This window comes from Pyrus communis, chromosome 11 (genome assembly GCF_041283825.1).
Source record: "Pyrus communis isolate YQ-2024b chromosome 11, ASM4128382v1, whole genome shotgun sequence".
NCBI lineage: Eukaryota > Viridiplantae > Streptophyta > Magnoliopsida > Rosales > Rosaceae > Pyrus > Pyrus communis.
Window position 1 is genome coordinate 24,274,824 of NC_142575.1, and position 16,655 is coordinate 24,291,478.

General features: G+C 36.2%; 2 protein-coding genes across 5 annotated transcripts; both read left to right on the forward strand.

Moving 5' to 3' along the window:
• Positions 1-4,118: 4,118 nt before the first annotated feature.
• On the forward strand, positions 4,119-7,137 carry LOC137743933 (putative WRKY transcription factor 31). 2 transcript variants are annotated; one of them, XM_088679108.1, is made up of 6 exons: positions 4,119-4,510; positions 4,635-4,739; positions 4,928-5,086; positions 5,192-5,602; positions 6,169-6,279; positions 6,406-7,137. In XM_088679108.1, exons 1-6 carry the CDS (start codon positions 4,271-4,273, stop codon positions 7,000-7,002), a joined length of 1,623 nt encoding a protein of 540 aa, XP_088535234.1. In that variant the 5' UTR covers positions 4,119-4,270; the 3' UTR covers positions 7,003-7,137. The 2 variants fall into 2 exon arrangements, with proteins under 2 accessions (XP_088535234.1, XP_068339963.2); XM_068483862.2 differs by having other exon boundaries at positions 5,192-5,599; positions 6,166-6,279.
• Positions 7,138-8,366: 1,229 nt separating this feature from the next.
• LOC137743674 (aspartic proteinase A1) lies at positions 8,367-13,225 on the forward strand. 3 transcript variants are annotated; one of them, XM_068483608.2, is made up of 14 exons: positions 8,367-8,583; positions 9,296-9,673; positions 9,787-9,847; positions 9,978-10,072; positions 10,152-10,264; positions 10,398-10,566; positions 10,654-10,693; positions 10,798-10,862; positions 11,316-11,429; positions 11,551-11,615; positions 11,820-11,976; positions 12,056-12,175; positions 12,357-12,445; positions 12,856-13,225. In XM_068483608.2, the coding sequence occupies exons 2-14, from the start codon at positions 9,302-9,304 to the stop codon at positions 12,938-12,940; spliced, it is 1,545 nt and encodes a 514-aa protein (XP_068339709.2). In that variant the 5' UTR covers positions 8,367-8,583; positions 9,296-9,301; the 3' UTR covers positions 12,941-13,225. The 3 variants fall into 3 exon arrangements, with proteins under 3 accessions (XP_068339709.2, XP_088535236.1, XP_088535235.1); XM_088679110.1 differs by having other exon boundaries at positions 8,536-8,695; XM_088679109.1 differs by lacking the exon at positions 8,367-8,583 and having other exon boundaries at positions 9,290-9,673.
• Positions 13,226-16,655: the final 3,430 nt, after the last annotated feature.

Sequence of the window (16,655 nt, forward strand, 5' to 3'; positions counted from 1 at the left end):
TTTTCCAAGTAGCACATATTTTGTAGGGTTTAAGGGAAAGAAAATAAATACTTAATGCTTCATCGCGCAAGTCTTTGGGTGATGAATTTTTCATCACTCAAGGGACCTTTGCACAACGAAACAAGGTATTTGTCGCGCAAAGAGGTTCTATGATCGCCGGTGGGATTTTAAGGCACAGTATTTACCGCTCACGTTGCGTGACAATGGGTTCATCGTGCAAAGGGTTTCTAAAACAAAAGGTATGACACCGCCAAATTTGTTCCTCGTTCTATTTCTTATCGTTTCCACAAAGAGAGAAAGTAATCCAGAAGAAATTTCTCTTAACAATCAAGTATAGTGAAGACTTTAGCATAAAACAAACATGTTTGTACCATCTGAGACAAAGTTGGACATTTAAGATTCATTAAAAGCTCTCTAGATCAATCTTGTTGGAGTTAAGTAGTTTTAACAAAATGAAGAGCAATGCTATAGATTAGAGTATTGACTGCATCTTCTTGTAGAATAGGCTCACCATTATTATCTCCAACTACGCTCGTAGCTCCAAAGATTTGTTCTTTAGCTTGGTAGCCAGATGGAAATTTCACCATCCTTGAAGTTGTCTTATAAACCCAGCGACTATGGCCTGAGCAATTTCTCTATTAGAGTTGCAGTTTAATTTACTGGCTGATGGAAACATCATGTGTCTTACAGTATTAACGATTTGATATTCAGTTTGCCCATCAATATTTCATTCAACTATTGCTTTTCCATCATATTTGATGCTTTCACCCATATTATTTTCTTGCATATCAACTGATAAAAGCCAAAGATAGTAATTTTTTGTTGGGGGTGTTCTTTAAATCTTTTTCCCAAATTTTATCCTATTTAGTCCTAGTTCAAGACCTGTATTAGTAAATTGTTCTTCTAAATTTGAGAGGTTAGTTTCAGTAATCAATGAAACTTTAGAGTTCTTGTCAAATATTCTTATAGAAGTTATTCTCTTAGCTAAGGCATTTACAAAATCATTGTCATCTCTCAAAGTTTTTCCTAAACTTGTGATATTTTAGGTAAAGAAGTTAAGATGGTTTAAACATGGCTGGACTGGGCTTGTTATTTGTGTTCTTACTGTTAGAAGCTTTTTCAACTTGATGGCCTAGGTTCCTAAATTGTTGCATTTAGTAAACCGTTTGTCTGAAACAAATTCTCAATTTTGGATGTTTGCTTGCCTAATAAAGGAATACGTTGGTATAATTATTTTGTTGTAGAACAGCAAAAACTCCATTAAATAGGGAAGTGATGGTAGCTTAACTATCCTAAGCCATTTTAGGTACTTCCTTATATTGAGAGGCAAAATTTCCTCTTTTATTCACTAGAGTACCCTTTTTTGGAGGGTGAATTACCTTTTCTTCTTTTCCCTCCTTAGTGATATAAGTTCTGAATAGATTTTCATTGACACTTATATACTTAGCATATTCAAAAAACTTCCATTTTTTGGCACACCATTCATACCAAGTAAAGAACCTTGTATTAAACTCATTTTCTTTCATGAGCTGAAAATGGGCTTTCTTTAAGAAAGCTTGCCTTTCTTGATTATAAGTGTTTTCAAACCATTCTCCTTTTTAAAGCATTTTCTTCACTAAGATAGTCTAACTTGATAAATTCTTTATCGGGTTCGAACTTTGTTATGACAAAGATGTTAGAATCCACAACAGACCATCATGGTTTTGGTTGTGGAGGATTTCTTATAGGGGTAGTGGCTCCAGTGTTTCAACTTTATAAAGTAAAACTTGTACTTGCTCACTAGTTTGCCTAAGACCTTCAAAAACAATTCTCTCACGATCTTGCTCATAAGAGTTTGATCTTGTTGTTGGCCATCCAAATGAATTTGTTCAAAAAAGAAGGGGTCTTGGTGCATCAAAGAATCAATGCTTAATTTAGAACCAACACTTAAACTAGCCATCATTTCACTAGAAAATTGTATTTCAAAGTCTCCATCTTCGTATTGATTTATATGAATAGGTTCTTTATTTTGAATTGGTTGAGCTAGAGTTGCATTTTGCAATCTCCATCTTTTAGGTAGAGTAACTTCATTCCACCTTATCATTTTAGGTACCACTATATGGGGTTTTCCTATGTTAGCTTGGAACAAAGGGGTTTGTCCCTTAGTATCCAGAATTGTTTCCTTAGGTAGGAATTCATCACCTTATATGAAATTCTATAGTTCACAACCAAATGTTATGATCATGGTTCTAATCATACCTTTACGTATCAATGCTTAGGGTGAGAGTCTTTAAGCCTCTGGGATCAGATAACGCAACAGAAAAGTTTGTGAAACAATTGAAATAGATTGGTCCTTTACTAAGAGATAACTCTAGTAATCTCAACATGGAATTAACAAAGTTTCCATGACATTTATCTATCAAACATAGTAGAATGGAGGTATCTAACCTTGTTCTTGTTAACGATTTTATTGCTACTTGAATCAGACCAGTATGCAAATAGTTACTTTTCGCATATGTTGATCTAGTTGATTTTATAAAAGCAATTGAAAATCTGCACTAACACCAGTAGAGACCGTTTTTTCAACCATCTTAATTGACTAGTCAAATCTAAATTCAAACAATCCTTTATTGTATATATCATATACACGGACTTTAGGTATGTTTCAATTTTACAAGTCATTTTTGATAAACCGTTACTTCTTCAGTATTATTTATTCTCATGATCCTAGAGCTGTCTTAGTTGACTAGTCAAATTTAAATTCAAACAATCCTTTATTGTATATATCATATACACGGACTTTAGGTATGTTTCAATTTTGCAAGCCATTTTTTATAAACCGTTACTTCTTCAGTATTATTTAGTCTCATGGTCACTGTTACAAAAACCACTACTGTCTAGGTCATGTATCGACAACACTACTACCTAAGCCTAACAAACACCTGACCTCGGCTAAATGACGATACGGCTCGCTAACATAGCCTAGTTTCCTAAGGGTCATATAAAAAAAACCCATTTCTCACTTCTAGTTAGTTGGTAATTATTTGGTATGAAACAAGTCTGTGACAATAAACCGCGTGAGTTGCTTTATAAGTTAACAAACATTGTAACACTGTGTTATGTTTAAGGTTTGTTAGTACGGACAACGGTATAAATAGTATTACCGACACTGAAAAATCACATTCATTTTGCACATTTTCTTTTTGACCAGTTATAAATGTGCGCGTATACATATATACACTTCATTGTCTCACGTTCCATATTATCTTATTTTAAGGTTCCATCATATTTCACGCGAATCAACGAGTGACTATACAATGACAATATTGGAATATTGGAACACCAAAATTACTACACCACCTTCTCTTCTGTCTGTCTTTCTGTCTTTGATCCAAAACGAAAACGTGGGCAGTCAAACAAGAACATACGTAGGACCCAGTATAGTCGCAAAGGAAGCTTGGCCGTCTATATCGTTGACTCCGCCCCTTCTCCGCCCTCACATGGATTGCGCCAGACCAATAGGAACGATGCATTGCATACTTGGGAATAAATCAAAATTTCAACCATCTCTGTTTATTCTTTCCTTGGAATTTTTCTATGAGTTTTACCATTACTTGTAGTAAATTTCAGTAGGTGTAATGCTACTAATTATCGTTAATTATGTACTAAATTTTTTTGGCGAAGGTCAAATCAAAGCTATATGTTAATGATGCAGTTAATTATTATTTTACGATCACATGTTACAATTCTTTAATTAAAATAGGACAGTTCTGGAAAATCTCTACTACACACTTTGTTTCTCATGGTGCTTTTAACTTCTATCAATTTTTTTTGTTTACCTATATAATATTTTGATAAGATGATTCTAACAGATCTCTCTCTCTCTCTCTCTCTCTCTCTCTCCTTCCTGAGACTGTAATGCCACGTGGTATCTTGACGCACCACCTGACCTCACTCCTCTATTCTCTACCATATATATTATTTCATGATGTTGTTGGTTGTACAAGATCTCACTCATTTTCTCATGGTCTTAGTCCAAACTCTTTTAAAGCCGAGTCTGTTGCATCTCCTATGACTTCAAACTTCACTAGCCCCTCTCTCTTCTTGTGCTTATTCCTTTCCCCAAACCCTTTAAATATTTATGTGGACAAAGGAGGACGACGACTTGCCTGTCCATAGCTCGCTCTTGTTATTCTTCCTACCACAGTCATCGTCTTCATCACCAACATCGTCACTCTCAGCAGACCAAACCTATAATTAATCGAAACGTTACGTGTATACAATATCCGTCATGGAATCTGCAGCTAGTGATCATTCTATTCACAACTGCAGATCAATTGAAGCACAGCATGTCATACTTTCTCCCAAGACGGCGGATGATCACGATCATCATGGGAAGCGAGTTGTAGATGAATTAGACTTCTTTGCTCATAACGGTCGTTTGAAAGAAGCTAGGGATCACACGGCAGAAATTAAAGAAGAATGCGATCATCACGGGGTTGGTCAAGAAAAGCAACTACCCGACGTAAATGTGTGAAACTACTATATAGCTGGTTACTTGTTATTGACTACTTCTATATTTTGATTTTTTTTACACCGTCTGACTTTTAGTGCTATTGGGTTTGTTGTTCTTTTTGTAATTTTTATAATTATAGACTGGATTGAATCTTCTTACAACATACACCAGTAGCGACAAATCATCCATGGATGTTGGAACTTCGTCGTCCGGTAATATGGAAGACAAGCATGGAACAAATGAGGTACATCTAACATGGAATATTTAGTCAGTGTTTTTGCTTCTCAGCTTTGAAAAATCGATATGATGATTCTATTCCTACTCCTATATTCTCTGATAAATTTTTTCCCGCAAGTGTTTTTAAATAGTAAACTATTTTGATCTTAATTTGGATCGATATTCAAGTGAAAATATATAATATTTTGGGTGTAGTTGGCAGTTCTTCAAGCTGAACTAGGCCGTATGAATGTAGAAAATCAACGGTTGAGAGGCGTGATTCATCAGGTTAACACTAATTACCAGGCGTTGCAGGTGCACCTTGTGAAACTGAAAAATCAAAAGACTGATCAACAAACTGCAGAACAACACAAGGTATATATAGAACAAATATACATAATTATTTTTCAATTACGTTTCTTGATTAATTATGTCTTTGATTAATTTTATTAATATCATCACGTTCATGGCTTTTTTTAGATGAACTTAAATGGATCAGAGGTACTAAAAGAGAAGCAGTTGATGAACGAGTTCAATAATCTTGCTCCAAGACAATTTATGGATATGGGAAGGGCTCAGAAAGATGAGCTATCACAGTGTTCTCATGAAGGCTGCAGATCCCAAGATTGTTCTGGGTCGTCCCCTCGAAACGACATAGTCGAGTCAATGGAGTGTTGCAAGGGTACTAGTCATGTTCACAGGGATATTAGTGGAAAAAGTAGTACTACTGGGGCAGAAGATAGCCCTGACCATGAATTTCAAGGGTGGATTCCTAAGAAGGTTCCCAAGTTGATGAGCCCTAGGGAAGTGGAACAAGCCTCATCCGAAACCATGTCCATGATTAAAAAAGCTCGGGTTTCTGTTCGAGCACGATCTGAGGCTTCCATGGTATGAAACTCATTACCTTGACCTCTGCTTGAGTAATATGATGAGTGTGTATCTATACATAAAATATTACCTCACTCGTAAAATGTTCTCTCACCAGACTATCTTTTTTTTTGCTACCTAATTTGTCAAATGGTGTAATTGTTTCATTGGTCAAGTTGATTCTTATCTAGACACATGGTGATCCAAATTTACAATTTAGAACATAAGTTGTTATATGACAACATTAATCTCAAAAGAATATTAATTACCCTCCCACCATGATCCACTCTCGTTGAAATTAATTTTCCTAATGAGATGCATGGACAAATTATATATACCTGTATATAAACATATCCTTTTTCGAACATTTCAAAAAGACCTTGATTCCCTAAAACATGCAGAAAATAGGAACTGATGGAATATAATTCAAAGATAGACAAACCAATAAGACCAAGAGAACTGTACGGCTCGTTTAAGAATTTCAGAATATTTTCTCTCGATATCTACCTTAGACTTGATTGTCTTAGCTATTTGAAGAAAGTAAAATACACAGCCTAGCATTCATAATATTAAATTCGAACGTGCAGATGTCTGATGGATGCCAATGGAGAAAGTATGGCCAGAAAATGGCTAAAGGAAACCCATGCCCTCGAGCTTATTATCGTTGCACTATGGCAGCTGGTTGCCCGGTTCGCAAACAGGTACAACTTTTTTTTTTCTCTTTTTAGATTAACAGTCTGATAACACACAACATGTTAAAATATTAATTTGGCATGAGAAAATCAGTTTTCCTAACAAATGGACCTAATTGGGTTCCTCATTACCAGGTACAAAGATGTGCGGAAGATCGAACAATACTTATAACAACATACGAAGGTCACCACAACCATCCACTCCCTCCAGCAGCAATGGCCATGGCATCTACTACATCAGCAGCAGCATCAATGATTCTATCAGGTTCAAATCATAGTGCTGATGGCCTAATAAGCTCAAACAGCTTCCTCGCAAGAACAGGACTGCCTAACTGCCCACCAAGCTTGGCAACACTTTCGGCTACAGCCCCATTTCCTACTGTCACCTTGGACCTCACTCACACTCCCACTTCCTCAGAGATGCCACTTGGCCAACCAAACCAGCTCCCTTCAAATTTTCCCCACAACAATCTTATGTCTGTGCCACAAATTCTAGGTCAAGCCCTTTGTAACCAACCTAAATTCTCGGTTCTTGATAGCCTTCAAGGGTTGGATAGTACTACACACTCACTGGCTGACAAAGTCAATGTAGCAACAGCAGCCATCACAGCTGACCCTAATTTCACAATGGCTCTGGTAGCAGCTATCACCTCTATCGTTGGCAATGTTCAATCAAACAATAACACCAACAACAATGTTTCTCCAAGACACGATAGTGGCAACAGTACATGAATAAGTCATTTTCATTGGTAATGATAAATATTGATATGAAGTCAATTCTTCGATATTTAGCTTGAGTGTAATAAAAGACTCTCATTGATTCAATGTCTTTTTATTTATTTTTAATTTTAGCCCAATTTATTTAAATCGTACATATGGCCATAGAGTTTCTATAATAAGGATGAATATCTTTCTATAACTTAAAAAGTTAAAACTACAATGCATTTTACGATGGGAATCGTTTATATTTATTAGATCTTCATTCAAGGGTTATACTTTCAAAAACTCTCTAAATTCACAACTAGCTGATCATCTAAAATATGCAAAAACCCATGGTATGGTACATAAAGCTGAAATAAAATTCGAATAATCAAATGGCTTAATAATTATTGATTTCGAAAGAGCTGCTACGATAAGTTAGGGTTTGATAATTATTGGATTGATCTAGTTATGGATTGTGTATTTTCTGTTTCCTTTTCCTTCCTTATTAATGGGAAGGCTAATGGTTATGTCTACCCTAGCAAAGGTATTAGACATGGAGATCCCTCCTTACGTCTATTTTATGCATGGAGTCACTTATTAGACAGCTAATGAGATAGTAAACACAATCAAGTAGGAATTCTTTCATCACATTTTGGTTATAAAATTGCCTATCTAATGTTTGCTAAAGCCACTACCAAAGTTGCTAGAAATGTTCTAGATATTCTTAACTCTTTTACTGAAGATTCTGGGAAAAAAATAAACTTCTATAAATCTTCTCTGTATTTTTTTCTAATTAAATTAGTAATGCTTGTAGAAATTCTTTCGCAAATCTGTTACCAATACAACACAAAACTACAATAAGAAAGTACATACATAGGGATGCACAATATATAATTTTTTGAAAAGACCTGCAAATTCGAAGGAGTTAATTTTGAGAGTTCAAAAGAAACTAACTAGTGGAAAACCAATTCTCTTTCAAGCGCTAGTAAGCTAACCTTAATCAAATCTAGTTTATATGTATTCCTAATACGTGAAGACGATGTCATTAAATACGACATTGATAATCAGTTGCAATATCATCTTTCACGTTGTTCTGATTCCTTCTCAATTCAAATTTTCCCAAATTTAATTCCTCTATTTTAATTACGGTTACGTAAACAAGCCATTAATGTTTCAATCATCTGATTTTTAATCAGACACCACACAAAATATTTCATTGTATAAGCTCCTCCATATTAAACTCAAAACTTGGGACTTGGGAGTGGGTCAATTTATCTTGGGCTTGAGAATTAGCATTGAGTCATTGGGCCGAAAGAATCATGGAAGTTGAGATGGGCTTGTGCCATTCGGACCCAAAGCTAATCATCAGAGACTCTGTAGTCTTCACCACACACGAGCACAGCTCATTCGCCTTGGTTATTCTCTCTCGTACGAAAAGAATAAAACGACTTCTTCGGACGTGATGATCAGTCATCAAGAACACGTGTACGTATAAGATTGAAAAGTTGTCGGCTTTGGAAATCCAAATGGAATTATAAATATCTTGTCCAGTGGGAGGTGTTTGGGGAAAAGCGCACTCCTCCTTTCTCATCGTCTTCCTGCCTACTTACTGTGAGTCATTTTCTTCCTGTAATTTCCTTTGTAATTATCGCTTTCAATTTATTAATTTTTTTTAGGAATTCAATTCGAAACCCTAGTTTCGTATCAAAGCAGTGATCAACAGGTACCATAGATTTTTTCTTCGGGAATTTATTTTTTAATTCTTTTAGAGAAATGTTTTCTGTCTGTTTGCGTTATAATTTGTTCTGATAAACTTTGATTTCGTGCATAATTGATCAGTAATCGTAGTGTATTTGTTTTATTTTATATGGTTGTGGTTGATTACGAAAATTGGATTTATTTAACCGAGCTGACCTGACTTTTTTGTAATTTGAACTCTGATTTTGTTCTTTTTATCTGAATTTTATTCATTTTCAAGGAAAATAAACGGTGGTTGAAGAAAATATTGAGTAAAAGAGTGCAGTGTTACACAGTGATGACCCGTTTCTGTCTGTAACGCGTTTTTGTTGAATTTTTTGATTGATTATTGTATCCAATTTTATTACCAACTGGAAGATGTAGTTTTTGTTTGCGTGTACATGTTGTGAGGAAACTCGACTGTGACTCCGGTGGAGTTCTGTTGTGATTGCGTTTCACTTTAAGCTTAGGGTTTTTTTTTGTTTTTTCGTCAACAAGGGTTTAGAATGGATTTGTTTTGGTGATTCATAGTTTCTTTTTCTTGGTCAATTAAGGAAACGGATTTTGTTTTTTTATCTGCATGCAGTTAAACATGGAAACCAAACTCAAATCTGTTACAGCGACTCTCTTTCTGTGCTTGCTCTTGTGTCCGTTGGTTTTCTGCGAGTCTAATGATGGGTTGCTCCGGATTGGTCTCAAAAAGAGGAAACTTGATCATAATAACAGGGTTGCTTCCCAGATTGATTCCAAGGAAGGAGAGGCTCTGAGAGCTGCTCTCCAAAAGTATCGTCTGGGTGGGAATTTGGCTGAGTCTGAGGACATTGATATTGTATCTCTCAAGAATTACATGGATGCTCAATACTTTGGTGAGATTGGTATTGGCACTCCCCCTCAGAAGTTCACTGTGATATTTGATACTGGTAGTTCAAATTTGTGGGTACCTTCATCTAAGTGTTATTTCTCGGTGAGTTTCTTTTGTCTTAGTTTTGTTATCCTTTATATGTTATTAATAATTTAATTTCCTCTCTTCGTGATGTTAGATAGGAGACAATGTAACTATTTTGAATATGAGTGCAGATTGCGTGCTATTTACATCCGAAATACAAGTCAAGCAGTTCGAGCACCTACAACAAAAATGGTTTGTTTCTGTCAGCATGATTGCTTATTCTAATTTATTGTTGTTAGTCCAAGGGTTTATGCATGTACTCGTTGGTGGAATTTTCCTTTTCATGACGAGAGACGATATTGTGGTTTCTTCCATTATGCAGGTAAGCCTGCAGCCATCCAGTACGGAACTGGAGCTATTTCTGGGTTCTTTAGTGAAGATCATGTCACAGTTGGCGATCTTGTGGTTAAAGATCAGGTTAGTTTAGCATATTAGTCATACATATTGAACTTCATGTTGGTGGTTTGCCCTTACTAACACAGGCGGTTTGTTTCAGGAATTTATTGAGGCAACAAAGGAACCCGGCATCACATTCCTGGTAGCCAAATTTGATGGCATACTTGGACTTGGATTTCAAGAGATTTCAGTTGGAAATGCTGTACCTGTGTGGTACGTTGTGTCTCCTGTGTTGTTATTATGAATTTTTGCCTTGTTTAGTCCTCAAGGTTGTGTCATTGACTCCCAGGGAAGTTGATAGCACATGTTTCATTTTCTGAGAATTCTAACTTTAGGAGTTCTGTAGGTATAACATGGTCAATCAGGGTCTCCTGAAGGAACCAGTTTTCTCATTCTGGTTTAACCGTAATGCTGATGAAGAAGAAGGAGGTGAAATTGTTTTTGGTGGAGTGGACCCCAATCACTACAAGGGAAAGCACACATATGTTCCTGTTACACAGAAAGGCTATTGGCAGGTTGGTGTTCTGAACGTTCATTGTGTGATAAAAATCAAGTTTGTGAAAAAGTTCTAATATTGTCCACTCTATTGCTCTTGTTGGCAGTTTGACATGGGTGATGTTATGATTGATGGTCAAACTACTGGTAAGTGAAAGATATTTTATATTTGCTTTCTTCTTTCTTACACATGATATTTGTTTAGTACGATTTTATTGACTTCTAGTCTGATGTAATCATACCTATTTCAGGATTTTGTGCTGATGGCTGTTCGGCAATTGCTGATTCTGGAACTTCTTTGTTGGTTGGCCCAACGGTGTGTATTTGTATGTTATTATGTGTTTTTTTGGTTCTGGAGTCGAACATTCTCCGTTTTACTTAAGTAGATGGTCCAGAATTTGCTAAGGGTGGCCTTAATGCATCTCCTATAAGAGGAATTCTATTCATTTTCATGGTTTTCTCATCAATATGCAAATTTTAGTGATGTTTTCAATTGTGGTTTTCTCATCAATCAATGCAAATTTTTTTTCTCTAATTTTTCTCTTTTATAGTGGAAACATAGATTTTGAGCTTGTACTTCAGCTGTTATTGCTTTCCTATTGATTGATTATTCTTTAGACGAGGAAAATCAATTATTTTTCACAACATATTTTGTTGTAACTTTGAGTCTGTTCCTGGTTTGAGGGTTAACGTATTTGCGTGTGGATGTGCATGTTTATGTGTTTATTGTTTGTTCTTTTATTTGTTGTGCGTTGTTTCTCATTTGCAGACTATTATCACTGAACTTAATCATGCCATTGGAGCCTCTGGGATTGTAAGTCAAGAGTGCAAGACTGTAGTTGCAGAATATGGGGAAACCATAATTGAGAGAATTTTAGCAAAGGTACAATTTCTATGCTCCCATTGTTATGTAAAATCAATCAAAAGCTTGGTTTGGACTAGGAGATTTATATACGTACTTCTTGATTTCTAATTTACTGTATTTTTTACTTTTATCTCGGCAGGATCAACCAGCGAAAATCTGCTCTCAGATTGGTTTGTGCTCATTCGATGGGACTCGTGGTGTTAGGTTAGACTCACTTTGGTTTGAGGGATATGATAGAAATATGTTTGCTTTGAACTATCATAACAATAACAAGGCTACTTATGATACATGTATTTGTTTCTTCAATCAGTTTGTCATATATATATATATATATATATATATATATATATTATTTATTGTATTTCCAGTGCACTCTGATTATTTATTTTGCCCAATGTGACTGGTCAGTATTGGACTCAAGAGTGTTGTGGAGGAGAACGCTCACAAGGTTTCTGGTGGCTTATCTGATGCGACATGTTCTGCTTGTGAGATGACGGTTGTATGGATGCAAAACCAGCTCAAGCAGAATCAGACACAGGAACGAATTCTTGACTATGTGAATCAGGTGAAGTTACCCTTTCTCTGATATGTTTCTCTAGGTTGCCTGTTTTGTGGTCTGCTTATAATCTGGTTTGTAAATGCAGCTCTGTGATCGGTTGCCTAGCCCAATGGGAGAATCTGCAGTTGATTGTGGTGGTTTGTCTTCCATGCCCAATGTTTCCTTTACAATTGGTGGACAAACATTTGATCTCACCCCTGAGCAGGTGCCATATAATGTTTAGATATGCTTTTCATTGTTCTGACACTTAAAGTTATGTTTGACGGCGTATCTTGTGTTATCTCTTCCAGCTACTGACCTGTCTGTACATGCAAAGCATTAACGGTGGCTTACTTGATTGCATTACTAATATATTTCTTTCGTTTTTTTTTTTTTATGGAAATCAGTATGTGCTCAAGGTAGGCGAGGGAGATGTAGCACAATGCATTAGTGGATTTACTGCTTTGGATGTCCCGCCTCCCCGCGGACCTCTCTGGTACAATCTGCCATCTATTATAGACTTTTATTTAGGAATTTTGTTTGGGTCAATAAATATTTCATATGTTGGTATAAGTTGATGGACATCTCAGTTCTAATATAGTCGATGGAAACAATTTTCCTCTTCAACTAAGGTCAATTTCTTCTCCAACTAAAGTAAATATCGCTCGCTAAAATTTCTCTTCAATGACCTAATCCTACTAATCCTAATATTGAAATATTTGTGTGACCTCAAACAAATTACCCCTTAGTTTTACGATCCTCCTGCTTTTGTCAAGATCATTGTGGTGATATACTTTTGTTTCTCTAACGGGATTTGTGACGTTTGTTGGCTACACGATCCTTCTGTTCTTGTTGGCAAGAGAGCAACTCAAAAGGAAATTACTAATGTTTTGTTTTTTGTGACAGGATCTTGGGAGATGTATTCATGGGTCGCTACCATACTGTGTTTGACTATGGCAATGAGAGAATCGGGTTTGCGGAAGCTGCATAGATAAATATTAGCTTCTCATGTTCAGCTTGTGCTCGTCGCTTATTCTCGCATTTACGTATTGGAGTTTCAGAGTATCATATCTAGTACTGGGAGTGAATCATAATTGCATGTAAATATATCAGCGTGTGGCCTTTATCCGATGTATTTTCAACGTTGCGCATAGACTGAGAAAATGGATATTCTCCGACACTGTTTTCGGATGCGATACATTTTATCGATCGTTGTATATATATATGTACTTGCGTTTGTGCCACCTACTATATGAGCTTTGTTGCCCCCTTGAAACGTCTTCTTGTTAGTCTAATGGGGAACTTGATTTGCAGCTCTGTAACTGAACGCTCAGGATTTATATAGATGAACATAGAACAGAAATATCCAATCTCCATCGGATTAATCCGGTGGTAGCTCCGGCATTGTCAACTTCCTCAGGAAGCATAGGTCTGATGTTCCACTCCTCACGGATGCATACATGATACACTTCTGTTTGGCTGTTTCTCATTGCCTTGCCCTGGCTGTTCAATTTTGGCGTTCTACGTGTGCCCTTGAGGATTAGTTGAGTTGATAACCCGGGATTCCCCGAGTTTCGAATTTTAGATTCTAAAACCCTTTGGAGCGATTTAACGATTAAAAATTTCAGAATATATAGTTACCCTGAAAACTGATTTATTATTCCTGTGCCATCGTCTGTTTAGTAGATCTGGTTTCGTATGTTATCGTTTTGGTTCCTTCGGTTTGCCGCTGACTGAAGATATTCCTACATAAGAAAAGAAACAATAAAAAGGGGGGAAGGCATAAAGCATAAACAAATTTTAGTTGGCAAGGGATGCATCTTCTAACCAAGTTATGAAGGCATCAAGCTCATGGATTGGGATTGATGGGGGCAGAGATTGGAAACCAATTAAAACTAAGACGATTGAGAGGATCCTATTTTTTTTTGCAAGAGATGAGACCGCTTGTGGTTTCGTTCTATAACGTTGTTTAATTAACGAGTTAATAGCATTTCTAGATGCAGTTAGGATCATTTTATCTCTATATAGGCCCGAGCTTGAGACATGCGGGAGCGTGGTGGATGATAACGACAAGACTAAACATGATGAGTAGAGACGAGCAAATGAGGAATCGTGAAATAGTATTTGATGTAAAGTAAAGTGAAGATCTTATCTAGAATAGTGTTGGGTATGATGTAAGGTAGACAAAAGAGGAAAATTTCTCCTTTATCTTTGGATCTAACATAAAGTAGTAAGAGAGTAGCCCCTCAAGAAATTCACATTTCCTGCTTAAAAAAAAAGGGAATGGTTCATTAAAACCCATGCGTTGTGAATGTGATTAAAATTCGAATGGAGATTGAAGGAGAGTAGATTTTCACATGGGATGTCTGAATTTCCAGTAGTACGTAGTGAAGGCAATACAGCATGGCCAAGGCCTCATAGCACTCATTTCATTTGTAGTTGTAAATGTGACATCATCACATGGTAACCTTTGTTCGTAAAGCTACCTAGCTACTTAGCCAAGAAACGTTTTATTCCCAAAGTAGTGAATATTTGGTTGCTTCTTGACTAGGCAAAAATGTGACCAAGATGCACTCTCCTTTTATATAGTTTATCAGTATTATATCAAAACAACTTTAATTTGGATTCACTTAAAAGAATGAGGGCTACTCTACACATCGTAGTTTAAGTAGTTCGGATCCGTTGGTTATATTTTTTTGAATTTTTCAGCGCATATTTAATCGTTAAATTCAGCAACGTATATCATTGTTATAGTCTAAAATTTTCAAAGAATGAGACGCGATTGATATGTTCATGTTAAATTTAGAGCTAGAGCTTATGAGGAATTTTCTTATGTATTCTTCTTTTTGTGGAGGCATATATTAGTATGTGAATTTTCGAAGAATGAGGTTGTACTCGTTAAATCTCTTAATTCTTTAGCGCACATTCTGCCGTTAAATTCAGTAATTTATGTCATCAATGTATTCTAGAATGTGAATGCAGCTTAAAGCATGCTCATTAACTTTGCCTAAAATCGAGCTGTACTGAAAATTCAAATAAGCAAAAAAGCCAGTGCTATCCAATATGGGTTTGGGCGGTTGGTCCCTTTCTTCACAAGCTGACTGGTTTGAAAATAAAAAAAACAGGGGGAAAAGAAGACGGGTAAATTTGGGAAGACATAGTTTGGTAATGTGGGTCTCTCTCTCTCTCTCTCTCTCTCTGGTGTCTCTGTGTGCTTATAGCTAGCTGTAAAGGAGATAAGTTTTCAGTGCTTTGCCCCCTCAGACTTCTCTACGCACCGACAGATTGGATCAATGTTTTTTTTTTTATTTCCTTTCTTCACGTTTTGAAACCACTTTCTTGCACCAAGAATAATTACCAGGGAGGATTCAAATTGATAATGTTGGAATCATCTAACATTGAAATTTGAAAACAAACAGTAGTCCAACGGTTAAACAATTTCTGATATTTTTTTTATTTTTCGCATAAATGATCTTTAATAAGTGATTTGAAAAATAGACAGTTTTAATAATTAAGTAACATTTTAGAATGAGAATGAGAGTTGAGAAGGTAAAACGAGAAGGTTGCTAACACTCAGTATTAGAATACGGGATTTCAAATGCATGAGCAACTGTTGACGGTTTGAGCTACGAGTTTTTTTGATTAAAAATTTATAATTCGGTTGGATTAGAAGCTTTCTAGTTTAGTTGGCCTTACCTCAAATTCTTGATGTACATTAATATCGGTTGAATATTCATATTAATGCCCCCAGTACTATGAATTCTTCAATTTCACATTGTCAAGTATTGTGCTGGTTTCGCTCTCAAGTTTCCACAAGCTCCAAAAGGAAATTTAATAGCGTTGACATAAGGTCACAAGACTAGAGAACAAGTCACCACTTAAGAACACATGTCATCACATTTACCGTATTTTTCACTATTATCGCAGTTTAACAATTTGAACTCATTAAATCCTAACATTAAGGCAATTGTTAGTAGCATTTCAAAAATCTCATTCTACACTCTAAACTTTCTATATTTGGAAAGAAAAATACACTTATGAGAATTGTAGTATGAGATTTTGAGAATGTCAATAACACTTCCCAACATCAATTATGTACGTAAACATATATAAATTTTACGATAGATTCGATATCAGTTGAAAATTCTTTACGTGCACGGTCAACTACAAAACCGGTAGACTCGATCAACCTAATCACAAACCTGAACAACGTTATCTCATTAATCCATTTTACTTGGATTCCGGAGGAGTGTGAACTCATTCAACCCACGTACCAAGTCATAGTGCAAAACTAAGTTCCATTCACACTAAACGAAAAAAATTTAAAACCGCGTTGAAAGAGAAAGACAATGCATCTAGAGGTTTGTTAAGTGCTTTTTGGCGTCGCAAAAAAAAAAAAGACTTCCGACTTCCCCAAAGTCCAAACGCAAAAGCACTTAAGCAGCATATTCTCCTCTTCCCCCCATAATCTCCTCTTAAGCCCGCAATCTTGGCATGTGGGTTCATGTGTCGCCATGTGGGTGGCGTTATTACAAGCCTTAGTAACTGCGCTCCAAGACGGCCAGAGCTGTCAAACCCCCCTCTTCCGTTGCCACGTGGCTCGATTACAAGAAGCTTTAACAGTTAATTATCTGGTTAATTAACATCTTATTTTATATACTTTTGGGGTTTACTTTTTGGACCCCCCCAACCCCAATGTCATGTAT

Coding starts and splice junctions, on each gene's coding strand:
- LOC137743933 (XM_088679108.1), top strand. CDS start 4,271: ATGGAATCTGCAGCTAGTGATCATTCTATTCACAACTGCAGATCAATT. Junction 5,603..6,168: donor GATCTGAGGCTTCCATGGTA/TGAAACTCATTA, acceptor AACGTGCAGATG/TCTGATGGATGCCAATGGAG. Junction 6,280..6,405: donor GTTGCCCGGTTCGCAAACAG/GTACAACTTTTT, acceptor CCTCATTACCAG/GTACAAAGATGTGCGGAAGA.
- LOC137743674 (XM_088679109.1), top strand. CDS start 9,290: ATGCAGTTAAACATGGAAACCAAACTCAAATCTGTTACAGCGACTCTC. Junction 10,863..11,315: donor CTTTGTTGGTTGGCCCAACG/GTGTGTATTTGT, acceptor TCTCATTTGCAG/ACTATTATCACTGAACTTAA. Junction 11,616..11,819: donor GATGGGACTCGTGGTGTTAG/GTTAGACTCACT, acceptor GTGACTGGTCAG/TATTGGACTCAAGAGTGTTG.